Below are 27,794 nucleotides of genomic sequence, written 5' to 3'. Positions count from 1 at the left end.
AGCAAGCAAATTCTGCCACTAACAGACGAAATACTGTGGACAAGTCATTTAGCCTCTTTAAGTCTCAACAGCTTCATCTTGTAAAAACAGAGTTGGACTACATGATTTCTAAGGTTTCACCTAGCTATAACAATCTATGAATTAGACAGAAAACCTTTTAAAGCATATCATAAGCAGTAATAAGCCAAAAATTAAATCTTCCTTCAAGAATCAATTTAATTACTACTTCCTTTCTAACTCTTTGCTGACCAACAGGTGAAGTACATTTCCCTACTCTTAACCACTACTGCAAGTGCTGCATGTACTATTCATTCGGTATTTGTTCAAGCACTACTTTGAGCTATTCCTTTTACTAATGACTTAAAGTGTTTTGAAATCTTTGCTAATGTTGTCTACCATTAAAATTTTCTTGAGAAAGGAGACTCAATTTTATACTAAAACGTACAACTCCATAATACCCAACATATAGTAGGTTCATGGATTTCCAATAACTAAGTCATTTTACAAATAGTACTAACTTTTGGTTTAAAAACGTGTAACTGCTAAAATAAAGTGAAACTGTATCAATTATGAATTGTGATATCCTATGTAGAGACAAAAATAAAACTACTTCTGGCTATCCCCCTGTTATAGAAAAGACAGTAACTAATATCATTCTGGGTAAAAATGAAACAGCTTCACACAAAGGAGATCAGTGGTTCCCCAGGACTGAGATTATGGACTGGTTGCAAAGAGACATGAGGAAACTTTTTGAAGTAACAGAAATATGCTATTTCTGGATTGTGGTGATGGTTATAGGGAGATATGTGTGTGTGTGTGTGTGTGAGAGAGAGAGAGAGAGAGAGAAAACTCACCAAACTGCATACTTAAAATGGGTACATTTTATTGCTTATAAATTATACATCAATAAAGTTGATACTTTTCTAAAAAGCTTACCAGAGGGTGGAAATGTAGAGCTCTTCATCTTTTTTCTGCCTCTGTAACATTCACATGTACAACACATCACAATCAATGGTGCCTCTTATTTCGATAGGGTATGGCCCCCAATAAAAGTCACTAATTCAAAGTATGCATTTACTAAGATATTAGAAACCCATTACTGAAGACCAAAGTTACTCAGATTGACTAAAAAGAACTAAAAAGAGAAGGATTCTCAATGGCATCTACCTCACAGATTTGACGTGCTGCATCTGTGGTGAGGCGAGCGGTCTCTGACTGCTGAGCTGCTATTTTACATGTTGCTTCCTGTAGGACTTCAGTTACTTCGTGTTGTGATTTAACCACCTGCTGTAATGATTCTGCATGGACCTTTAAATAAAAGAGGTTTAAAAAAGAAGTTATGTTTTAGTTTCCTTGCCTCCCAAATTAATTTTAATTTATAAATTTATTTCATGTCTTATTTGTAGTAAAAAACACTTTACTACAATCCAGATTTCATGATTTAAGTCTTAACTCCACTGTTCACAAGTTACTGTATCTGTGGATAAGTAAATACAATGTACCTCAGTTGCCATTTCCCTAAACTGGAAATGAGTCTTGACAGTTTATTTCAGAAGGTTGTAACAAAAATCAAATGACATGGAATTATTCCACAAAAAGTACTAAAACTTTATTATTTATATATATATATATATATATTTCTCCCATATAATTAAAAGAATGCTAAAGTAATTTCCAAGATACAAATTTAGGTTTAAAAAACAAGAACCTGCTGCAAAATAAGTTACCTGAGCTGCTTTGTTTCGGGTTTCTTCTAATTGTCTCTGACTCTCCAGAGCCTCTTGTTCAGCCTTCAGTTTCAAGAGGGCCAAGTCTCTTTCATGGCGTTGCTGTTGTGCCTTCAAAGTAATGGTCAAATGTTAATTCTCAAATACTAAACTATTTTAACACAGTGACTATAACACATACCATGCTCTCTTACTAATACAAATCATTTGAAGCAACTAATTAGAACCAAAAGGAAAGACAGTAAAAAGAATAGTCAACAGCCACTTACCATTTATCAAAATATTTAATGACCACCTCCCATGTGCCAAATAATGTAGTAATATAAAAATTTCCAGTGAATATAGGACTAAGAATTAATATCAAAAAGCTGGTTAGAAAGCAAAGGCTATAGCACCCAACTTTTTGGAAGAGATAAAAAATGTCTTATGTGTAAAAATAAAAATAATGCCTCACATCTCACAATTTTATGACTCTTTTATTTTGACTTTGAAGTAGTAGTTTCATTAAAAAAAAGATGTCTCCATATAAGGTTTCCTTGTCACCAGGACCCTTTCTTACCACAATTCCACACAATGTTATCTATAAATATATATATTTTTTCATCTCCTTTGAAATAGTGCTAAATAATAGAGGTTTTCAAAAAGTGGTAAGGGCTGGGCGCAATAGCTCATGTCTGCAATCCCAGCACTTTGGGAGGCCAAGATGGGAGGATCACTTGAGGCCAGGAGCTCAAGACCAGCCTGGTCAACATAGTGAGACCCCCATCTCTATTTTTTTTTTTTAATTAAAACAAAACAAAACAAAACAAAAAATGGCGGTAAGGCTGTATGTAAGGCTGTGGTAATGCTCTGCCCAAATCTGGAAACCCAGAATTATAATGTATGTCCAAAGTGGCAGAAAACCTCAGCGCTGACTCAGATTTCAAGGTCAGCATGGCCCTCCACTACAATGGGGTCATTTCCTCAATACAATGATTCTCAACAAAGTTGGCATTAGTCCCTCCCCACCCTCTACCAGGAAACATGTGTAAATGTCCAGGGAGTTTCTGCTGTTACAATGATTGGACAACACTACTGCTATTTAGCGGGAGGAGGGCAGGAATGATGGGATCGCTGCAAAGTATGGGAACAGTACCACACCAAGAACTGTCTGACAAGTCTTTTGGGAAGAACAAACGGAAAAGGAAACTGAAAAAAAAAAAAAGCATCAAAAATCATAAAACATTTGGGAATACATTTTAAAATGTATAAGACCTCTACAACGAAAACAGTAATACTAATGAGAGAAATAGTCAAAGATTTAAATAAATAGAAAAATATATCATGTTTATGAATTAGAAAAGGCAACACTGTTAAGCTGTGAATTCTCCCCAGACTCACTGATCTATAGATTCAATACCATTCTAATCAAAATCCTATCAGGCTTTTTTTTTTTTTTTTGGTAGAAACTGACAAACTGATTCTCAAAGTTACATGGAAATGTAAAAAACCTAGAATAGCCAAAATCATCTTTGAAAAGAAGAAACAAAGTTGGAGGAATTATGTCTTGATTTCAAGACTCACTAAAAAACCACAGTAATAAAGACAATATGGTACTGACATTACAGATAGATAAATAGATTAATGAAAAATGAGTCTAGAAATAGATCTACACAAGGGCGGGCGCGGTGGCTCACGCCTGTAATCCCAGCACTTTGGGAGGCCGAGGCAGGCGGATCATAAGGTCAGGAGATCGAGACCACGGTGAAACCCCGTCTCTACTAAAAATACAAAAAATTAGCCGGGCGTGGTGGTGGGCGCCTGTAGTCCCAGCTACTCAGGAGGCTGAGGCAGGAGAATGGCGTGAACCCCGGAGGCGGAGCTTGCAGTGAGCCCAGATCGCGCCACTGCACTCCAGCCTGGGCGATAGAGCGAGACTCCGTCTCAAAAAAAAAAAAAAGAAAAAAGAAATAGATCTACACATAATTGATTACTTAATCATTGATAAAGGCATTAAGGTAATTTAAGTCTTTTTAATAAAATGGTGCTGGAACAATTGAATATCCATATTAGGGAAAATAAACTTTGACTCTCTTCCTCACATCAAATCCCAAAATTAACTTGAGAAGGACTACACACTTAAATATGAAAGCTAAAATTATAAAGCTTTTGGGAAAAAAACATAAGAGAATGTTAGGATATCTTAGTATCCTAGTGTAGGATTTCTTTCTTTCCCTTCCCCTCCCCTCCCTCCCCTCCTCTCCTCACCTCTCCCTCCCTCCCTCCTTCCCTCTCTCCCTCCCTCCCTCCCTTCCTTCCTTTTTTTAAGACACGGTTTGACTCTGGAGTCCAATGGCACAATCTTGGCTTACTGCAACCTCTGCCTCCTGGACTCAAGCAATTCTCCTTCCTCAGCCGACCCACCCCCGGCCCCGCAAGTAGCTGGGACTACAGGCATACACCACCGTGGACGGCTAATTTTTGTATTTATAGTAGAGAAGGGATTTCACCATGTTGCCCCGGCTGGTCTTGAACTCCTAAACTTAAGTGAGCTGTCTGCCTTGGCCTCCCCAAAAGTCCTGGGATAACAGGCATGAGCCACCACAGTCAGCCCAAAGATTTCTTAGAAAATGAAAGGTACTACCACAAAAGAAAGCAACTAAAAACTGGATTTCATCAAAACTTAAAACTTCTATTTCTCAAAGACACAGTTTAAAAAGTGAAAAGATAAGCCAAGACCTGGAATACAATATTTCCAATACATCTGAAAAGGACTTGTTTCCAGAATATATGAACAACTCCTATAAATCAGTAATTAAAAAGACAACCCCATAATGAAGGGTGTAAAAGATTTGAACAGATATTCACAAAAGAATTCTCAATAAATACACAAAAAGACAATCAGTCTCATCAGTAACAAGAGAAATGCAAATTACAACCACAATGAGATACTACTTCACACTCAATAGAATGACTGAAATAAAAGACTGATAATACCAAATGATAGCAGGAATACAGACAACTGGAATTTTCCTATATATTACAAGAGGATAAAGTGTTACAACCATTTTGGAAAACTGTACGGCAGTTTCTTAGAAAGTTTCATATACTTGACCCAAGCAATTCCACTCCTAGGTACTTATATAAGAAAAATGAAAACATATGTAGTATGCATAGAGTTGTTTAAAAATGTTCATAGCAGGAATATTCACAACAGCCAAAAGCTGGAAATAATCCAAATGTACATCAATAGGAAAACTGATAAACAAATTGTGATATTAATGGAATATTACTCAGCAAAAAAACAGAACAAAAAACTACTGATAAAACAATATGGATAAATCTTAAATTGATATTGAAAATAAGCTAAACACAGAGTTCAAAGTCCACTTCCTTTGATACAAAGTTCTAGAACAGGCAAAAATAAACTATGGTGCCAGAAATCAGAATAGTAATTGCCTTTGGAAGGGGGAGTAATTGAAAATGGGCATGAGTCAACTTTCTGGGGTAACAACGTAAGGGTTGTATATCTTGATTAGGGTGGTTCTTACACAGGTATATACACTGGTCAAAACGCATCAAAACTGGGCTGGGCGCGGTGGCTCACGCCTGTAATCCCAGCACTTTGGGAGGCTGAGGCAGGTGGTTCACGAGGTTAGGAGATTGAGTCCATCCTGGCTAATACGGTGAAACTCTGTCTCTACTAAAAATACAGAAAATTAGCTGAGCGTTGTGGCGGGCGCCTGTAGTTCCAGCTACTAGGGAGGCTGAGGCAGGAAAATGATGTGAACCTGGGAGGCAGAGCTTGCAGTGAGCAGAGATCGCGCCACTGCACTCCAGCCTGGGCAACAGTGGGACTCTGTCTCAAAAAAAGCAAAGCAAAACAAAACAAAACAAAAAAACCTCATCAAAACTGTACATTTAACATCTGTGTATTTTATACTATGTAGGTAACAACTCAGGGTTTTGTCGTCGTCGTTGTTTTGTAAAGCAGTTCCACTAACGAAGAGTGCTTAGACCATCTCTGGATTTTTGTTTGCTAAAGAAAAATCCACATTATCCTGGCTTTCTCAAACACCCGGATTTCAGAAACTTCTCTTTTGGTACAAATAAAGCTTTTTTTTTTTTTTAAAAAAACAAACCCTCAGTATTCTCTCACCTCTCAATGAAAAGAGACAATATTAAGAATGTTTGACTAGATGATTTTTATACTGTTAACTAAGCAAAGCAGAAAACAAAGTATTTGAGAGAGAATGACTTTATTATTGTTCTGCTGCCAAACACCGTATCTTTTTAGTGTCCTGATAGGTTTTTCCCAGGACTATTTATTTACAGATGCTATATGGCAGACGATTTTTTTTCTATTTGGCACAGTAGTTTAAGTCATCATTAAGACTATTTTAAATAGCAAAGAAAAAAGAAAAACCACAGAAAGCTAAAAAGGAAAACTCCAAAAATACCTTTATGATCTGAGCTAGAGACACACTCTCCTGCTGAGCAAGTGAAATGCCTCTAACTCTTTCCACATCTGACAGCTGGCGCACCGACTCCTCAATGGCATTCAGATAACTGAGTTCTGCTGCCATACGATGATGGAGGCCAGCAGGAGAAAAGCGCTTAGAACCTGGAGGGCATGACAATGGTCAAATGGAAAAGTTAACATGAAATTACACCTCAGATTTCTAAAATCTGTCATTTTAAGAGCCAAAATCAACTTTGTTTTCCTATGTAGAAAAAACTGGGACTCAGTACAGGAATACCTTGGAGATACTGCAGGTTCAGTTCCAGACCAAAGGAAAAAATATCAGAATAAAGCAAGTCACACAAATTTTTTGGTTTACCAGTGCACATAAGAGTTATATTTGCACTATACTGTAGTCTATCTAGTAAGTGTGTAATAGCATTATGTCTAAAAAAATGTACATACTTTAATTTAAAAATACTGTACTGCTAAAAAATGCTGACGATCATCTGAGCCTTCAGCAAGTCCTAATCTTTTTGCTGGTGGAAGGTCATACCTCAATGTTGATAGCTACTGACTGATCGGGGTGGTTGCTGAAGGCTGGAGTGACTGTGGCAATTTCTTAAAATGAGGCAATAATGAAGTTTACTGCATCGATTGACGCTTGTTTTCACAAAAGATTTCTCTGGAGCATGTAATGCTGTTTGGTAGCATTTGACCCACTTTCTGTAGAACCTCTTTCAAAACTGGAGACAATCCTTTCAAACCCTGCCACTGCTTTATCAATTAAAGTTTACGTAATATTCTAAACCATTTTTGTCATTTCACTAGGAGTAGATTCCATCTCAAGAAACCACTTTCTTTGCTCATGCAAAAGAAGCAACTACTCATTCATTCAACTTTTGTCATGAGACTGCAGCAATTCAGTAACATCTTCAGGATCCAATTATAATTCTAGTTCTCTTGCTATTTCTACCATATCTGCAGTTATTTCCTCCACTGAAGTTCTGAACCCCTCAAAGTCATCCATGAGGGCTGGAATCAACTTCTTCCAAGCTTCTGTTAATGTTCATATTTTGATCTCCTTCCACGAATCACAAATGTTCTTAATGGCATCTATAATGGTGAATCCTTTCCAGAAGGTGATCAATTTAATTTGCCTAAATCAGCAGAGGAATCACTATCTATGGCAGCTATAGCCTTACACAGTGCATTTCTTAAATAGACTTAAAAGTTGAAATTACTATTTGATCCATGGGTACAGAATGAATTTTGTGTTAGGGGACATAAAAACATTAATCTCCTTTTTTATGTCCTTTTTTATGTCCATCAGAGCTCTTGGATGACCAGGTGCATTGTCAATAAGCAGGAATAAATATTTTTTCAAATTCTGAAAAGAACACTTTGAAAAAAATCTTTTTTTTTTTTTCCTGGGCAGTAGGTCTCAACAGTGGGCTTAGAATACTCAGTAAGCTTGAGTGTTGTAAACAGATGTGCTGTCATTCAGGCTTTGTTGTTCCATTAATACAGCACAAGCAGAGTAGATTTAGCATAATTCTTAAGGACTCTAGGATTTTCAGAATGGTAAATGAGCCTTGGCTGCAACTTTAAGTTGTCAGCTGTATTAACCCCTAAATAGTCAGCTCATCCTTTGAGCTCTGAAGCCAACCACTAACTTCTCTCTAGCTATGAAAGTCCTAGATGACATTTTCTTCCAACATAAGGTTGTTTCATCTCATTGAAAATCTGTTTAGTGCAGCCACTTTCATCAATTATGTTCTGGATAACTTGCTGCAACTTCTACCTCAGCACTTCTTGCTTCACCCTGCACTTTTATTTTATAGAGATGGCTTCTTTCTTTAGCCTCTGCTGCTTCCAATTTTTCTTTTGCAGCTTCCTCACCTCTCCCAGGCTTCACAAAATTGAAGAGGATTAGGGTCTTGCGCTGGATTAAGCTTCGGCTTAAAGATGCCACTGGCGTGATCTTTTATCTCAGTCCCTAAAACTTTCTCCATATCAGCAATAAGGTTATTGTGTTTTCTTATCTATCATTCATATGATACCTTTCATTTCCTTCAAAAACTTTTCCTTTGCATTCACAAGTTGGCTAACTAGCACAAGAGGCCTAGCTTTTGGCATATCTTGGCTTTTGACATCCCTTCCTCACTAAGCTTAATCATTTGTAGCTTCTGATTTAAAGTGAGAGATGTGACCCTTCCTTTCACGTGAACACTTAAGAGACCATTGTAGGGTTAGTAACTGGCCTAATTTTAATATCATTGTGTCTCAGGCAATAAGGAGGCCAGAGGGAGGGTTGAAGAGGGGAACAGGGTGAGTTGGTGGAGCAGTCAGAACACACACAACATCGATCCATTAAGTTTGCCCTCTTAAATGGACTGGTTGGTGGCACCTAAAACAATTATTAATACAACAGGAACATCAAAGATCGCTAATCACAGATCGCCATAACAGACATAGTAATAACGAAAAGCTGGAAAAATGGCACTAATGAATTTGTTCAATGCCATGAGCCTTTAATTTGTAAAAAACAAAAACAAAAACAAAAACAAAAACAAAAACCAAAAAACCCTGCAGTATCTGTGAAATGCAATAAAGTCAAGCACAATAAAACAAGGTATGCCTGTACAATGTACTTTACTTCTATGTGCGTGCACACGTACGTGTGTATACATACATATGTATACATATAAACAGGAGTGCACATATGGGACACAGTTTTCAGATATGTTTTGACTAATGCTGGCTGACAAGATGGGAAAAAATTCAACATTACGGAATCTCTTGTGCTTTTCAGTATTTAATTTCTGGCAGGTTTTAATACTTGAAAAGTAATCATATTCACTTGAAATATTTCCCTATGACTCAATTGAAAGAAAAGGAATTTTGAGAGAAAAAATTTCATATCGTATTCTAAAAATTACAATTGCATGGATCTACTTACTTGGTATTGGAGCCACATTCTCTGTCGTTGTTCTGCTGGCAGCCAGGTTCAAATCAGTGAGAGCTGCAGTAGGCTTAAATCCTATTATAGTTGTAGGCATTACTGATGACTTAGATCTTTCTGAAGAAGTTCCTGGAAGGTCAAACTGCAACGATTTCTGGGAACTTGGTGACAGGGGAGAAGTTGGAGTTTTCTGAGATCTTCCCTTATCTGATGAGACACTAGAAATTTTGATCCACAAAAACATTAGAGGAAGGATAAGTACTTTGTAAACCAGCTAAATCATTCAAAAGAACAATATATAAAAAAACTTTATCAACATTAGCTTTAAAAAGTTGTGATTTAGGCATTTATTCGTTAATACAGTCACTATGCTGAATGAATGACTATGAATATTCCTCTAATTGCTAGAATTACAGTGGGGCACAAGCATGGCACAAACCTTGCCCTAAGTACAATGGAAAGGGAGTAGCTTAATTAAACTAGCACTGAACTGTTCCCTCTACAGTGTACATATATTATGATTCACTCGTTATAGCATGAAGCAAAGTCTTCTAAAATAGACACTCTACAGCAATAAAATTGGAGCCATATATGAGTCTTAAAATACATCTCTGAAAGAGAATCAAATATTTTATGTTAAAAGGTAAGAAAAGACAAAAATTATTCTTTTGTTATACCCTCTTGTTAATCCAAGAGTCTCAGAAAAAATTTTCACACTATCCATCTCTAAATACTTATTTCATTTCTTTACATCTACTTGTTAATACATTTCTTTCTTGAACTTTCTAATAAGTAACACAACAGTTTGTAACAACTCTTAAGGCATTTAATTCAGTACAAGACACATTGCTAGCCTTTCTTTGAAAAAGTAAGCTCATTAAAGGTATTATTTCTCATAACATCAAGCATGTTGCCTTGCACTGAATATTTATTTACTGAATAAATTATTCAAAGATACTCTATAAAGCATTTTAGCACAGTTATATTGCCAACATACTGAAACAAGTTTGCTTTTAGCTTCTAATAAAATGATGAAATAGTTTTCAAAGGTAAAAATTTCTCTTATATCCAGTATAAAAATATTTGAATAGAAGTAGGCCTGAGAGGCACCCCTGTGTTTACCTGACCCTTAATTTTCTATTGATACTTTAGATAAATACTATTTCTAACAGTCTATTTCATGCATGAAACACAAAAAGAATGATCATTTTAACAAATTTCCATTAAATAATTAAAATACAATATCAAACAAAACAAAGTACTCTGCACCTCACCTTAGGGTTTTATAAGGTGAATTTATATTTGCTTTGCACATAAAATTTAGCTAGACTAGCATTTCTAAAAGTGTATTTCCAATAATGTCAATAAGCTTTCCCAAAAAGAAAGAGAAAGAGCTTGGGGTCAAAGAGTGACTACAGCCAAACAAGTTTAAAAAAAAAAAAAAAAAAGGAGGTTAAACAAGTTTTGAAAAATCTGGACTCCTCCTTATCAAAGCCTCCTTATCAAATTATTTTATCCCTGTGAATCTCCATGGGTGGGGAAGGGGAAATCTAGATTGCAGTATGGGGCATTGATGAAACTTATTTGGCTATGGATCTCATTAAGAAATGTTTAACTTTGTAAATTTTATCAAGTTAAATCATCAGAGTAATTCTTAAGGAAAGGTAAAGTTTTCTAAATTCCAAAATCACTGACAAAGAAAATAAAATTTAATTTTAAATACAGAAATAATGGCATTAATGATGCAATATGATTTGTAACATGAAAGCACTGAAAATGGTCATCTTTATGTGTCACAGTACTAGAAAAAGCCCAAAGTTCCTTTAAAAGGAAAAAATAAATCCGTGTCTTCTCAGAGCCTCAATTTCCAAGATAAAACCAGTGCACAGATGAAAAGTCATATGGACAAATGAGTAGGAACTATATAGCTAGCAACAACTGAAGGTTATTTGTAAGCAACAGACTAAGTGCATCGTATACGATATTAGAAAGAAGAAAAAAACAGTATGCAAGCTCCATAATCAGTAAGAGTGAGATTTCAAAATCTGCCTGAGTGTTCTAGTAAGTTGAGCAGAAAAGTTCAGAGGAAGAAATAAACAATAAGACAATAAGTATGCTAAGTAGCTGTGTTGGAAGAATGGATGAATAGATGAGAATTGAAATAGATAGACAAAAGAAATGAGATAGTTTGTGGTAGCCCAGCGAAAACACTTTAAGTAGAGTTAGGCACTTAGAATTGATCTATGACCTCACAAAGTACCCTAAGCAGGGTAGCTGCTTAGTCAAAAGATTGAGCCAAGAAAACAACTAACAACAGCATTCAGCATAGAAAACCAGGTTGTACTAGAGGGAGAGAATTCCTGAGAAAGAGGTTGTAACAGTTTAGATGATACATGACCATATTCTAATATACAGACTAAGATTAGAGCTGTGAACAAAGCTCTGAAGTCTATTTGTAATATATACAATTTTGTAGTAGCTCAGACATGCACAGTTAAGGAGACTGCTGAGCTAAAATTCATTATATGGATTTTCTGAATATTATATTATAACTTTAATTATACATGAATTACAGTATAAAGCACACATTACTTTACCTCACAGAATGTCCAGAAAGATCTTCCAAAGTGCTATCTGTATCAAGAGTATGCTCAAAATCTTTAACAGAAAGTTTGCTGCTGGTCCCAGATTTCTTTCCTTGATGGGAGCCATGTTCTGCTTTTTCCTCATCAAGAAATGAGTTCTGAACATTTCCAGTGAATGAATCCAACCCTGTAAAGCAAATTTCTTATAAAGCTGATTTCCAATATCAGAAGTTATTGAGATAGATAATTGACATATAGATTTCAATAAAATAATAAAAAGTAGAAATCAGAATATTTAAAATTTGATCTATATTATATTCAAAATCTGTTTTCCATATCTAAAACAAAGCAGTTCATCCTTCTGTCTTCATTTAAGGAAAGTGAAGTTTCTTCCATTAATTCCACTTGCTATTAATAAATCATTTTTAGCTCAACTAGTAATAAAAGATAAGCATATTAAATAACAATAAAGTACTAATCTATCCCTATGAGAAAGTAAGCAAAAAGAATTTTTTAAAGGATAAAATCCAGAGCTGGGTACCAACTGCTAACTGAACTACATAATTCTTTCGAAAAAGTCTATGGTAAGAACTATGTAGCCTGATTTATAAAAATATTCATATTCTCTGAGTGAATAATTTTATTCATAGAAATATATCTTAAGGAGACGAAACAAAAATTATGCATGTTATTCAATGTGTAACTTTGTAACTCAAAGAAATTTAATCTACATTTCTAACAAGAGAATACCTGTCTAAATGACACAGATAATAGTAACCTGCACATTTATATAGAACATTGTAAGTCAAATGTACTTCATATATAGTACCTTATTGCTCTTAAACATGTTATGAAATAAGTACTATATCCCCAATTTACTGATGAGGTAACTAGAGATCTATGGGGCTTAACAACTTGCTTAACAAGGTATTCTGCTCTGGTCAACAGCAGAAATAGGACACACACTCAGGCCTCCTGACTCTAGTATACTATTCATCCTGATTGTATGTTTAAACAGCAGCATGGGAAAATATTTATTACCTTTAAAAAAAGCAGATTACAAAACTGCCTATAAATTTTAATAGTGGCCCCCCAAAATTTTAAATATAAAATACATATTTTATATATTATATATACTATATATGTTTATATATACACATATTTATGTATATATACATATAAATATATAATGTGTATATATAAAGTTTTTTGTAAAAATTTGTTGTAAAATTACTATATATACTTTATATATATACAACAAAATTTAAGTTAAATTTTATTTTATTTTTTATTTTTATTTTTATTTTTTTTTGAGACGGAGTCTGGCTCTGTCGCCCAGGCTGGAGTGCAGTGACCGGATCTCGGCTCACTGCAAGCTCCGCCTCCTGGGTTTACGCCATTCTCCTGCCTCAGCCTCCCGAGTAGCTGGGACTACAGGTGCCCGCCACCTCGCCCGGCTAGTTTTTTTTGTATTTTTTAGTAGAGACGGGGTTTCACCATGTTAGCCAGGATGGTCTCGATCTCCTGACCTCGTGATCCGCCCGTCTCGGCCTCCCAAAGTGCTGGGATTACAGGCTTGAGCCACCGCGCCTGGCCATATTTTAAAGATATATATGGTTAAAGAACAAAACAAAATACAAAAGTGAAAAAAAATTACCCTTTATACTCGTATTCATAGCAGTATTATTCAAAATAGTCAGAAGATGAAAGCAACCCAAGTGTCCATCAACTGATGAATGGACAAACAAAATGTGGCTCATACATACAAAGGAATATTATTCAGCCTTAAAAGGAAGGGCATTCTGACACATGCTACAACATAGATGAACCTTGAAGACATTATGCTAAGTGAAATAAGACAGTCACAAAAGGACAAATATGATTCCACTTACATGACATAGCTAGAATAGGCAAACTCAGAGAGAGAAAGTAGAACAGTTGTTACTAGGCGCTGGGAGAAAAGAATGAGAGTTATTTTTGAATGGGTATAGATTTTAGTTTGGGATGATGAAAATGTTCTGGAGATAGATAGTGATCACGATGGCAAAACAATGTGAATGTACTTAATGCTAACGAACTGTACACTTGAAAATGGTTAAATTCCCTAGTGAAAAATCATAGAGACAGAAAGTTAGAATGGTTATTGCCAGAACTGAAGGGACGGAGGAACGGACAGTTATTATTGAATGGATACAGAGCTTCAGTACGGGAACCAGAAAGTTCTGAAGCTGAGTGGTGGGGATGGTTGTATAACAGTATAAATGTGCTTAATGCCACTGAACTGTACACCTGAAACAGAATATTATTAATCAAACAGAAAGGACTCTATTATAAAGTCTATTTAGGATCCCAAGGCTAGAAGCAAGCTGTTAACACTGATTATCACTAATTTTTCTACAATAAAGCTGCACTGCTTTCATAGTAAGAATGCTTTATTCACTTAATATTGTTTGTTGACAATACATACACAATTTAAAATTTCTTCTTGACTTTAAACAACTAGAAATTATAGACAAGATAACGTTCTGTGCAAGAAAGGCCTACACTCCAATCAAGGGACCCATATGAAAAGAAAATGCCCTTACATTAAAAGATTGCCATGTAAAGCCATATTCCATATCTTAAAGCAAAATTTTTTCTTCTTAGGATTACCACTTTAATCTACCAACTACTTTCAACTACACTGGGTAAATTTTTGTACAGAGCATGCAGGCACTCTTTTTCACCACCAGATGGAGCATATACAATTAAAATCACACTGATTTTAGAACTTGGGGATGAAGGAGAAACTAAATTTAAGAAGATGCATAATTATAATTATTTTATTCTTAAAAAAAAAAAAAAAAGAAGATGCTGTGGAAAGTGAAATCTATCAGGATTTTTCTGGTACTGCAGGGGAGGATTAGGGAAACTGAAAGCCACAAAACACTACCTATACTTCATCTAATCTGTTTTAGATTATAATGTTTTAAACCTACATGAAATCATATTATTAATACACATATACTCAATATATCACGATTTTTTCTTTTTTTTGAGACAGGTCTCGCTCTGTTGCCCAGGCTGGAGTGCAGTAGCATGATCATGGCTCACTGTAGCCTCAATTTCAGGGGCTCAACTGATCCTTCCACCTGAGCCTCTCCAATAGCTGGGGCTACATGTGTGTGCCACCATGCCTGGATAATTTTTCTATTTTTTCTAAAGACAGGGCTTCATCATGTTGCCCAGGCTGGTCTCGAACTACAGGAGTTTGAACTCCTGCATCAAGTGATCCACCCCTCTCAGCCTCACAAAATGCTGGGATTATAGGAGTAAGCTACCACGCTCAGCCTATATCATGATATTTTAAAATTGTGCAGTATACCATAGCAGAAGATAGACTGGATTTGGGAGTCAGAAGTCAGAATCTGGGCTTTGCCAATAACAAGTTAGTGACCTTAGGTGAGACACTAACTTAGCCAACACTAACAATTGCAAAATAAAAGAATTGAGCAAGATCAGCATTTCCCAAATTGTGTTCAGCTGAATTCTAATGCCATAAAATGATGATTGATGATTCTGTGGTCAAAATACACTTGGAAAATGCTTATACTACAGCCTCATCCTTATCCTAAAATAAGTAATGCACTAGCATATTTACAGTGTTTTTGAGTCTTACAGGAAAGAATCTTGTTTCACTCTAAAAGAATTTCCCAAATTTATGGAACCATGGAGCTCTTTTATTCTCAGAACACTTAAGAAACAGTCTATACCACTAAACTTATATTTCACAAGAAAATACTGAGTTTGGGAAGTGCTGGTAAAATGATGTCTAAATGTCCTACAAAGACTTTCAAAACACTTCCAAACTGCTTGTATTAGGTTAACGATTTAAAAATAATTTCTCCTAGCACTCTCATTGGAAGTATAAACTGGCACTAACTTTCTGAAAGGCTATTTGGCAAAATGTACCACATTTTAAACATGGCATATTATTTGCCCCATTATCTCACCTCTAGGATCTTCCCCTATAGGAAAAAACCCGACTAATGCATAAAGATGTATTTACAAGGATATTCAATGCAGTAGTATTTATAATAGAATAAAGAAAAAAGAAAATAACCTAAATACCCAGCAATGGGGAAACAGTTAAATAAATTATAATATATTCAAATAACAAGCCAGGTGCGGTGGCTCACGGCTATAATCCCAGCAGTCTGGGAAGCTAAAACAGGTGGATTGCTTAAGCCCAGGAGTTTGAGACCAGCCCTGATAATATGGCAGAAGCCATAGCTACAAAAAAAAGGAAAAATTAGCCACGTGGGGTGGTGTGTGCCTGTAATCCCAGCTACTTGGGAGGCTGAGGTGGAAGAACTGATGGAGCCCAGGATGCTGAGGCTACGGCGAGCCATAAGCTGTGATCACACCACTGTACTCCAGCCTGGGTGACAGAGTGAGACCCTAACTCAAACAACAAAACAAAAAAGCAAAAACAGAATAGTATTCTGTCACTTAATGGGTCTAGAGTTTGTTTAGTGGGTAATCCTTACAAATAGTAATCCATATTTACTGACAAAAAAAGATATCCACACCCTATAGACAGAATAAAATTGCATGTAAAATGTGATCCCATACACATAAAATTTCTTATTTGTGTGTGCCTACAAATTGTCTGGAAGGACTCTTACTAAAAATGTTAACATTTCACACCCATTAGGATGTCCTATTAACAAAAAAGCAGAAAATATGAAGTGTTGGCATAAATGTAGACAAAATAGAACCCTGTGTGTTGCTGGTGGGAATGTAAAATGGTACAGCTGCTATAGAAAACATTATGGCAGTTCCTCAAAAAATTAAACATGGCATTACCATTTGATCTAGCAATTCTGTATCTGGGTTAAAGCAGGGATTCAAATAGGGTATTTGTACACCAGTGTTCATAGCAACATCATTCACAATAGCTAAAAGGTGGAAAATACCAAAATGTCCATCAACAGATTAATGGACAAAATATGGCATATACACAGCATGGAATATCATTCAGCAATAAAAATAAATTCTGATACATGCTGTACATAGATGAACGGTGAGTCAGATATTATGCTAAGTGAAATAAGCCAGATAAAAAAGACAAATACTGTATTATTCCACTTATATAAAGTACCTAGAGTAGTCAAATTCATAGGGACAGAAAACACAAGAGTGGTTACCAGCGGCTGATGAACAGAGGAATGGAGTTATTACTTACTGGGTACAGAGTTCAGTAGGGGAATATGAAAAATTTCTGGAGTGACAGTGGTGATGCTTGCAACAATAATGTGCATGTACTTAATGTCACTGAACTGTGTATTTGAAAATGGTTAAAATGATAAATTTTATGTTATGTATATTTTGCCACAATTAAAATAGGCAGAGGGCAGTGGCTCATGCCTATAATCACAACATTTTGGGAGGCTGAGGCAGAAGGATTGCTTGAGCCCAGGAGTTTGAGACCAGCCTGGACAACAAAGTGAGGCCCTCGTCTCTGCAAAATAAATAAGATAAAATGAAATAAATAAAATAAATACTTTTTTTTTTTTTTTTGAGACAGAGTCTCACTCAGGCTGGAGTGCAATGGCGCAATCTCGGCTCACTGCAACCTCTGCCTCCTGGGTTCAAGCGATCCTCCCGCCTCAGCCTCCCGAGTAGCTGGGATTATAGACACCCACCATCATGCCTGGCTAATTTTTGTACCTTTAGAGAGAGCGTTTCACCATATTGGCCAGGCTGGTCTGAATGTTAACATCCGTTATCTCTAAGAGAAAGAACTAGAGGTGATTTACTTTTAAAATATAGGTTTCTATATTTATTGATGTCTTCCTCCTATTCCTGTTCCTTCCACCCCCTGAAGCCTTTTAGCTCAACAAGCAGGATTTATTTTATGTATTTATTTTTTATTTTATGTTCTTGGATACATGTGCAGAACGTGCAGGTTTGTTACAGATGTATACATGCGCCATGGTGGTTTGCTACACCTATCAACCCATCATCTAGGTTTTAAGCCCCGCATGCATTAGGTATTTGTCCTAATGCTCTCCCTTCCCTTGCCCCCCAACCCCGACAGGTCCCAGTGTGTGATGATCCCTTCCCCGTGTCCATGTGTTTGCATTGTTCAACTCCCACTTATGAATGAGAACACACGGTGTTTGGTTTTCTGTTCCTGTGTTAGTCTGCTGAGAATGACAGCTTCCAGCTTCCAGAAAAAAACATTTTTGGAAGCAAGAAGCAAAATCATTCCCATAGCTAGACACCATCCTGTGAGTTTACAAAGCCTTTGCCTAATCACTTTATACAGCGATTATCCGTCTCCGTAGGCCTATGGAGCAAATTTAAGCCAAGAGTAGAAATGAGGACATTGAAGGGTATCTCAATCACTCAAAAATATTTACTGAATGCCAATGAGTCAGCTACAGTGCTGGGTACCAGAATGTACACATTATCTCCCTTAACTTCATATGAGCTTGAAAATTACCATATAAAGTATCTATTATCTCTATTTTATAGATAAGGAAATCTGGGTATTACATTTAATGATACTCAGAGATGTATATACTATTAAGTTTTTTTAAAAACCCAACCCAATTAATTAAATTGCTTTAATTAAATAAAGCAATTATTTAATTTGTTTTTAAAATAAAGTCGTGTGTGTATAATTTTATATATACATCAAAAATGTTAATAGTAGTTAATCTCTGAACAGAAGGCTCAAAGGAAATTTGTCTTTCCTTGAAGAGTGTTTATCTCTAATTTTTAATTTTTTTTTTTTTTTTGAGATGGAGTCTCGCTCTGTCGCCCAGGCTGGAGTGCAGTGGCGCGATCTCGGCTCACTGCAAGCTCCGCCTCCCCGGTTTACACCATTCTCCTGCCTCAGCCTCCCGAGCAGCTGGGACTACAGGCGCACGCCATCTCGCCCGGCTAGTTTTTTGTATTTTTTAGTAGAGATGGGGTTTCACCGTGTAGGCCAGGATGGTCTCGATCTCCTGACCTCGTGATCCACCCGTCTTGGCCTCCCAAAGTGCTGGGATTACAGGCTTGAGCCACTGCACCCAGCCTCTAATTTTTAATTTTTTATCACTGCAAATGTATTCCTTTTGTATTATGGAAAAGATTCATAATGTTATATATCAAAAGGTATTACTATAATGATAAATATGAAAGTTAATTACATTACTGTAAGAAATTCTAACTTCTTATGGGATCAAATCACAACTTTAGATTACTACAACAAAATCATTGGTAAGAGAAAAAGTTACCATGTGGAATTCCACTTACATTCTGTCTTTTCCTTTTTTCCTTTCTTTCCTTTAGAAGAAGTAGATGACCGAGACGATGCAGCAGACTGGGCTCCTGATGAATGCTGGGAGGTAACATCCACAGAGGAAGGATCACAGGCAGACTTTCTGTTAGAATGGTCCTCCTGAGGGCCTAAAGTGCTACTGTCAAAGAATAAATAATAGCAGTTCTAGAAAGAAAAGTCTTACAACACAGCTAAATTAAAGATATTTAAAAATCTATTTAATCACTAGGAGAATATAACTATAATCAAAGATGGCTTCCACTTTATTATTAATTTTTTTTAACCACCATCAACCTGGATTGTTCCCTATGGTTCAATTTGTTACTAAGAAAAATCTCAGGTAAGTGAAACCAATAAAAACTAATATTCAGAGAAAAGTATATAATGTTGAATACTGGAAAATATGGCCTCAATTTCTATTCAAATTTTTAATTTATATATTATAACTATTTCTCCTCTTATAATCTTATGGAGAACACAAAATAACTTAACATGTTCTTCCTCTACCTGGAAATAAAATGCATCAAATCATATTGATTGGTGATATTAAATGTCACCATAATTAAATCATTGAAAGTTTTTATTTAAAAATTTGATATTTTCCTTAGAGCTCAAAACTTAAAACTATGCTTTTTCTCATATAATTTTCATACCTATTCCTACTAATCTAATTAGATTTAACTAATTTTTATAAGATTACCTAATAATTTTACATGGATTATAATTTGTAATATTTGAAAAAGATGATATTAAGTATGAATAATTACAGATAAATGTATATGGTAGCAAAATATAGGGAGAAAATTCTCTCCAACAAAGTCTGATTCACTTACTATGTGACTATGTACAAGTAATTTAACCTCTGCTTCAGTTTGCTCTCTAAAACAGAAATGGTAACAACAATACTTTCCACATCAGGCTATTATAAAAATGAGTTAATATAGGTAAAGTCTTTCAGTCTTTTCAGTGTCTTGCACACTAAGTGCTCAATAATTATCAGATGTTATAATCATTATAATTATTGTTTTTCAAAGCTTTACAAATTTTTCAATGTTTTCTTGATTATAAAGAAAATTACTTATTATTTGGAACCATGGAGTCACGTATCTATCTGATCTTCCTCAATTCTATCACAGAAAACCATTTCTCAAGCTTTTTATGTTAGTATACCATGGACTAATTTCCCAGTACTCCAATACTCTACTGGGAATTCATGGACTGATTTAACAACCTATACTCTGCTTACTATGTGCCAGGTCCTGTTCTAAGTATGTGATTTATTTTTTTCTTTCTTTTTTTGAGATAGGGTCTAGTTTTGTCACCCAGGCTGGAGTGCAGTGGTCCAATCTCGGCTCACTGCAACTTCCAACTCCCAGGTTCAAGCAATTTTCATGCCTTAGCCTCACTATATTTCATTTAATACTCATAACAACTCTATGAGGCAGGCAGGTACTATTAATGTCCCCATTTTACAGAGAAGGAAGCAGAAGCATAGGATGGCTAAGTAATGTGCATAAATACAAACAACTAATAATCAGGAGAGCCTGGATTTAAACAAAGGCAGTCTGGATCCAGAGCCCCATGCCCTGGATTTCCACTACGATGTGCAGCCTCTATATGTATCTTTAAACAAGCAAAACTTTGCTAATATTCAGACCAGAGTTCTCATTTGTACATTTTCTCACTCTTCAGAGTTTATTCCATATTGCCAATATTTTCTTACTGAGGTTCAAGAGTTGACTTTTTTTCTGTCAAAGTCCCACTCCCTGGAGAGGAGACAAAATCATCTTCATATGAAACACTGCTTAAAGGAGTTGTGGTGGCATTCAAAGGCCGTGATGTTGATGTTCCTCTGTCCAACTTATCTTCAAACCCTGGCAAAAGTAATAATTGAAACATAGTTAAAAATGAAAATCAAGAAACTATAAGAAAAGCATCCCATACATGGAGATTAGCAATATGGGCTTAGGGACATTTTAGTTTCCTTTAATAGTGCTTCTTTTCTATTTACCTTTATATCCAACGATACTTTTTAAAAGCTTTTTATTAGGAAAATTTAAAACATACATAAAAACAGGGAGATTAGTATAATGAAACCGAAGTATTCATCATCCAGCTTCAACAATGACCAATACATCACCAATCTAGTTTCAAATAAACCTCCTACTACCTTCATCTACCACCCTCCAGACTATTCTAAAGCAAATTGCAGATAACATTTCATTCTCATTTCATCTCTAAATATTTTAGTTTAACTATAAAATCTTAATGAACATTTAATAGAACTTAAGAAGAAACAATTTTCTTATTAAAAAAAGATGTTGATTTAAGCACTTTACTTTCATCAAAAAAAATCAAAATAACTTTCAAATCAAAACAAATTTAAAATTACCACTAATAGAAATGTGGCTAAACAAAAGAAAGCAATAGCATATGAAGGTCTATACAAGACCATTAAGAAATACCTAAATATGAATTCTAGGAAAAAGCAACGTGATACCCAGTTGAGCATAAGAGGAACAGATGAAATACATTCACTATATAGAGGGGAAATCTCCGATCCGGAAATTCTAAGATAATGTGACTATAAAATGGGCAGATTCCATATATAGCAGGAAGGATAGAGAAAGGGACTTGAGGGAATTGAGTCCATCATAGAAAAGGAAAGCTGTGTTACGGGATTTCAGGGATAAGAAGGGAACGTTAGAAGTCATTGTTTCAGGATTCAAATACATAGCTACGTTACTGTTCAAAGTCTGATTGCTATTCAAACTAGTTTCAACAAACATTAATAGAGTTGTTTTCATATTAGAAATGTTACTACAGTTATCCCTCTCAATTCTTGATTGCTATATTCCCAAGAATTCATAAATCACCACCATGGTAAGAAACATACTTAACTTAGTTTCTTTTTTTTTTTTTTTTTTTTTTTTTGAGATGGAGTCTCACTCTGTCGCCCAGGCTGGAGTGCAGTGGCATGATCTCAGCTCACGGCAATGTCTGCCTCCCAGGTTCAAGTGGTTCTCATGCCTCAGCCTCCCGAGTAGCTGGGATTACAGTTGCATGCCACCACACCCAGCTAAATTTTTTTTGTATTATTAGTAGAGGCGGGGTTTCACCATGTTGGCCAGGCTGATCTTGAACTCCTAACCTCAAGTGATCCGCCTGCCTTGGACTCTGAAAGTCCTGGGACTACAGGTGTGAGCCACCATGCCCAGCTTATACTTAGTTTCTATAGAAGTACATAACTATGGTCACAGAAAATGTAGTATATATGTGATATATATCCAATCCTGAACTAGATAAAAATTTCTACAACTACCAGTCAACTATTATTTTATGACAATAACAATTTTTAAATGAAATCTTAAAGATTAAATTATTAATACTCTATTTGAGGCTTGCAGGAAATTTAGAAGATGACTAATACGGACAATAATGTCTCCATTATCCACTCAATGAAAAATGCGTACTAAAGTATATATCTTGTACAGAAATTATAATTCATCTTAATATACAAATAGTACAAGCTATACTTATTTTTCTCACCTTTTCCATATAACTGATAGGATTTTGTAAAAATATTAATGACGCTATGTGGGCTTCCCTTTGCCAGTTCTTCCCATGGCCCTTTGCTTTGTGTCCCACCTACGTGCCCAAAAAGTGGCAAGAATTTTTCAGCCTCTTTCTGAAACTCTTTGATGGGTTCATGACTATTTCTTTCTCCAGCACAAAATTCCTTTTCTTTTAAAATTTCTGCTACTTTCAAAAGGGGCTGTCCGTGCTGGTCTCCGTCTTCTTCGGAGAGACTCCCCTCACTAAGAAGAGGCCCTTCACTGACTGAATCTATGCTAGAACCAAGAGATATTTTGGCTTTGTCTTGAGAACAGGCTTGCATATCAGAGCTAGAAGAGTCAGTCTGCCTTTTACATAACTGTGCCAGTAGCCCTTCTGGTCTGGGACCAGGGGATCTCACTCTAAAGCTTGATATGGCACTCTGAGGTCTTATCATCTCAGGAAGCTTTTTAAATTCACTGAGATTGCCTACACCAGGAAGATCATCATCAAAAGTTGCATGAGACACACAGGTTCCCAGCATCTTCTGAATTCTGGCAGAGAAAACATCTTCAGTATCATCTTTCACAGGTGGAGTTACAGCCTTGGTCCAAGGTCCATCTTCTTGAGGTGCCTGCTGCACATCATACTCAGTGTTCCATGCTGACCCATAGTTAATGTTGGCCCCAGCTAATTTCTTGGCTTCACTTTCAATTCTGCTGGACAAAGAAGCAGCTGTTGCTTTCAAGGCTTCAATACGATCTAGTTTACTCTTATATTGACTGGCACTAGGTTTTAACAAGGCATCTGTATAAGTAGTTGGTGAGGTCACATATGGTTGAGGTGTAAAAGTTAATGGCCTTGAAGCCATATTATGATTCTTTCTGGTTGGTAAAATAGATTCAAAATCCTTATGCAAAATTCCTACATGCTCTAGACTCAAGAGATGGGAGAGTAAACTTCCAGCTGTTGCAGCAAAAGGCTGTGGTTGAGAATGGTGAACTTGTGGGCTCAATCTGTCAGGCTGCATCCATGTAGATTCCATCAAGTCTTTCCTGGAAATGAAAGTCACAATATGTTAGCTAACTAAACCATCATTTAAAAAAAGTTTTGTTTTTGTCTGATTATAAGAGTAGTGAGTATGCACTGCAACAAAATAAGGACAGATAAAAAACATAAAAAAGATAAAGATCATTCAGCAAAACAATAAAAAAGAGGCACTGTTAATATTTCATTTAGAATTATATCCTTCCAAACATTTTTCTATGTGTACATTATGTTTTGGTGGTATTGTTTGTACAAAAATGGGATTTTACCATATATACTGTTTTGCAAACTGCTTTTTTTCAACTAAGATGCCATATTTTTTAAAAAACTATTTAAAAGAAGGCAATAAGATCTTTAAAACTCTATAAACAAAATTCCTTACAATACTGATTATAGTTTTTTTTGAGACGGAGTCTTGCTCTGTCGCCCAGGCTGGAGTGTAGTGGCCGGATCTCAGCTCACTGCAAGCTCCGCCTCCCGGGTTTACGCCATTCTCCTGCCTCAGCCTCCCGAGTAGCTGGGACTACAGGCGCCCGCCACCTCGCCCGGCTAGTTTTTTGTGTTTTTTATTAGAGACGGGGTTTCACCGTGTTAGCCAGGATGGTCTTGATCTCCTGACCCCGTGATCCACCCATCTCGGCCTCCCAAAGTGCTGGGATTACAGGCTTGCGCCACCGCGCCCGGCCCTGATTATAGTTTTTAAAACAACATTACATAAAAGAGAAATGCTTAAAATTGCTAAATATTAATGTAGACATGATATAGATTATTCTAATCAACAAATATTTACTACATGCTGAACACTTATGTTTAACAATGTACATGCTAAACAGGGAGGTTATTATCCCCTACTAATACTTGTGAAAAATTAATGAATGTGAAACAATTAAATGCAAAACTATGAGTGCCAACTATAAATATGCAACTATAAATATAAATATACAGGGTAGGGTATCCATTAAGTCTAGAAACAGAATAAAGATGTCCTAAACAACATTATGTGTATTTACCTATATCTCCAGACCATAGACTTCCTCTATATTAAGGGATACTACAGAGAGATTACAGGACAACATCAACTACTAAGAAGACCCTTAGAGGAACAGGCCAGGAACAGTGGCTGATGCCTGTAACCCCAGCACTTTGGAAGGCTGAAGCAGACGGATGACTTGAGGCCAAAAGTTTGAGATTAGCCTGGGCAAAACGGCGAAACCCCATCTCTACTACAAATACAAAAAAATTAGCTGGGCATGGTGGCATGTGCCTGTAGTCCCAGCTACTTGGGAGGTTAAGTAAGGCACAAGTATCACTTGAACCCGAGAGGTGGAGGATGCAGTGCCCAAGATGGTGCCACTGCACTCCAGCTGGGAGACACAGTTAAGACTGTCTCAAAAAAAAAAAAAAAAAAAAAAAAAAAGGACAACAACATGAGGCTTTGTCCTTGGTCTTGTCTTATTTTAGGATGATGACATAAAGGTATGCTTATCAAACTTGCAGATGACATAAAGTTGGGAGGCATGGCTGACCCAACAAATGACCAAATTATGAGACAAATTTATTTTTATAGGCTGCAATCTTAAACCAAACTAATATGGATAAATGTAAAGTTCTGCAACTGGATTAAAATAAGTCATCTGAAGAGGGGTAACCAGGACAATAAGAAGTTGAAAAGCATGTCATTAGAATGAAGGAAGAAAGACTAGAGCACAGATTCTATGTCTTAGAATATAGGCTATTACAAATGCAAAGTGTGAGGTTACTGGGGCCTAAACTAAGCTGGTAGTAATGGGAATACAAAGGAAGTTATAATATAAAAGATACTGCCCTTTCCGCCATCTTTCCGTGCTGCCACAATGGTGCGCACGAATGTCCTGGCTGATGCTCTCAAGAGCATCAACAATGCCGAAAAGAGAGGCAAACGCCAGGTGCTTATTAGGCCGTGCTCCAAAGTCATCGTCCGGTTTCTCACTGTGATGATGAAGCATGGTTACATTGGCGAATTTGAAATCATTGATGATCACAGAGCTGGGAAAATTGTGAACCTTATAGGCAGGCTAAACAAGTGTAGAGTGATCAGCCCCAGATTTGATGTGCAACTCAAAGATCTAGAAAAATGGCGGAATAACCTGCTTCCATCCCACCAGTTTGGTTTCATTGTACTGACAACCTCAGCTGGCATCATGGACCATGAGGAAGCAAGATGAAAACACACAGGAGGGAAAATCCTGGGATTCTTTTTCTAGGGATGTAATACATACAGTTACAAATAAAATGCCTCATGGACTCTGGTGCTTCCAAAAACAAAAAAGATACTGATGAATAAAAATCCAAGAGCTTTAAATTCAAGTATTTAGAATGCCAATTTTATAGCAGGTGCTATATTGATGGTAGAGAAACAGGAGACAAAAATGGATACACTTAATCCAGTTAATCCTGAGCTGGGCATGGTAGCTCACAGCTGTAATCCTACCTACTTGGGAGGCTGAGGCAGAAGAATCAATCACTTGAGGCCAGAAGTTCAAGACCAGTCTGGGCAACATAGCAAGCTCCTCATCTCCACAAAAAATAAAATAAAAATTAGCCAGGCATGGTGGTGCATGCCTGCAGTCGCAGCTACTTGGGAGGCTGAGGTGGGAGGATCACTTGAATCTAAGAGGTTGAGGCTGCAGTGAGCTACGATCATGCCACTGTACTCCAGCCTGTGTGAAAAAGCAAGACCCTGTCTCCAAATTAAAAACAAGTAAAAAGGCTTAATTCTTACACTTTAGGATCTCAAGATCTAGCATGGATGACAGACTAATAAACAAACAGCTAAAATAAGACATCACAAATACTAAAACAAAGATTTAAAAAGTTCAGTAGGGTATAGATGAAGAAGTAATTAACTCTGCTAGCCAAGGAAAATGCCTGTTAAGTTGGATCTTCAGTTTTCAAGGTCAGATATGGAATCTGGAGTTTTCCAGGTAGCTAACACAATAGGATATAAAGAGCAAGGAAAAGAAATGCCAAATTTTAAGCAAAAAGTAGCATGCTTTTAAACATAAAGTTATGCTAAAACTACTAACGGAATGGTGGAGCTCAGGAATTGGATAGCAAGAAAGTGGACACAAGTTAGACATCACGAGTCAAAGAAGTTGGATATTAAAAGAAAAGCGAGGAACTGATACAAGGTAGTATGGTCTAATACTTACTAGATTTGTTTGTGTTTGGTTTGCTTTTAATATTGGATAACTTGTTTAAAATTAGAAGGAAATTCAGAGAAAGGTAAAAATTGGAGACATTAATATAGCAGGGTATGTCTGACAACAATAATAGGACTGAGGTGAACTAGAAAGTATCACCTATCTAAAAGCATTCAATCCTCTCCAGAGATGACACTTAGAAACATAAATAAATAAATAAATAAAAGCATTCAAATTCAAAACAAAAATGTTATTTACACTTAAAGTTTGAAATGTATTTAGAACCTTAAGCAAAGCATACGAAATATTTCACTTTTGGGGAGTAGTATGTAGAGTAGTTAAAGCACAGGCTTCTAGAGTCACACTGGCTAAATTAAAGCCTATCTCTATCATTAATGTTTTGACCTTTGAGAAGGCTCTTTAGGCCTCAATTACCTCTTCTGTAAAACAGGAATAACAACAGTACCTAACTCAAGGAATTACAAGGGTTAAATAAGATAATATATGCAAAGTACTTAGATCATTGCCTGGAATCTAAGAAACACTAATAAATGTTAGCTATTTTTATTGACAGTATTATTCTAGGGACAATGGGGTAAAAAAAGGACTATGTGGGCCAGGTGCAGTGGCTCATGCCTGTAATCCCAGCACTTTGGGAGGCCAAGGTGGGTGGATCACTTGAGGTCAGGAGTTTAAGACCAGCCTGGCCAAGATGGTGAAACGCCATCTCTACTAAAAACACAAAATTAGCAAGGTGGTAGTGGCCCATGCCTGTAATCCCAGCTATGCAGGAGGTTGAGGCAAGAGAATCGCTTGAGCGTGGGAGGTGGAGGTTGCAGTGAACCAAGATTGTGCCACTGCACTCCGATCTGGGCAAGAGAGTGAAACCCTGTCTCCAAAAAAAACCCTGTAACCCAAAATTGGATAGTGATTTTGATTTCTATTTATGCATTCTCAAAGAGTTTCAAGGCCGGGCG

The 27,794-nt window shown here is 36.4% G+C and overlaps 1 protein-coding gene and 1 pseudogene across 4 annotated transcripts in view; one reads left to right on the top strand and one right to left on the bottom strand.

The window, feature by feature from the left end:
* CEP350 (centrosomal protein 350) overlaps positions 1-27,794 on the bottom strand; it is a 163,246-nt gene that overhangs the window by 73,280 nt on the left and 62,172 nt on the right. For all 4 annotated transcript variants that reach the window (XM_023194268.3, XM_023194269.3, XM_023194270.3 and 1 more), the window contains 8 exons: positions 22,583-23,643; positions 20,757-20,907; positions 19,009-19,172; positions 11,731-11,905; positions 9,131-9,351; positions 6,167-6,330; positions 1,728-1,838; positions 1,168-1,308 (listed from right to left, as the gene is read on the bottom strand). In XM_023194268.3, coding sequence (XP_023050036.2) covers positions 1,168-1,308; positions 1,728-1,838; positions 6,167-6,330; positions 9,131-9,351; positions 11,731-11,905; positions 19,009-19,172; positions 20,757-20,907; positions 22,583-23,643 — 2,188 coding nt within the window. The remainder of the gene's footprint in view (positions 1-1,167; positions 1,309-1,727; positions 1,839-6,166; positions 6,331-9,130; positions 9,352-11,730; positions 11,906-19,008; positions 19,173-20,756; positions 20,908-22,582; positions 23,644-27,794) is intronic.
* Positions 25,469-25,930, top strand: LOC111527793 (annotated as a pseudogene).

Source organism: Piliocolobus tephrosceles, chromosome 1 (genome assembly GCF_002776525.5).
Source record: "Piliocolobus tephrosceles isolate RC106 chromosome 1, ASM277652v3, whole genome shotgun sequence".
Classification (NCBI taxonomy): Eukaryota; Metazoa; Chordata; class Mammalia; order Primates; family Cercopithecidae; genus Piliocolobus; species Piliocolobus tephrosceles.
The sequence above is the reverse complement of the archived record's forward strand: the minus strand, read 5'-3'. Positions and strand labels throughout refer to the sequence as shown.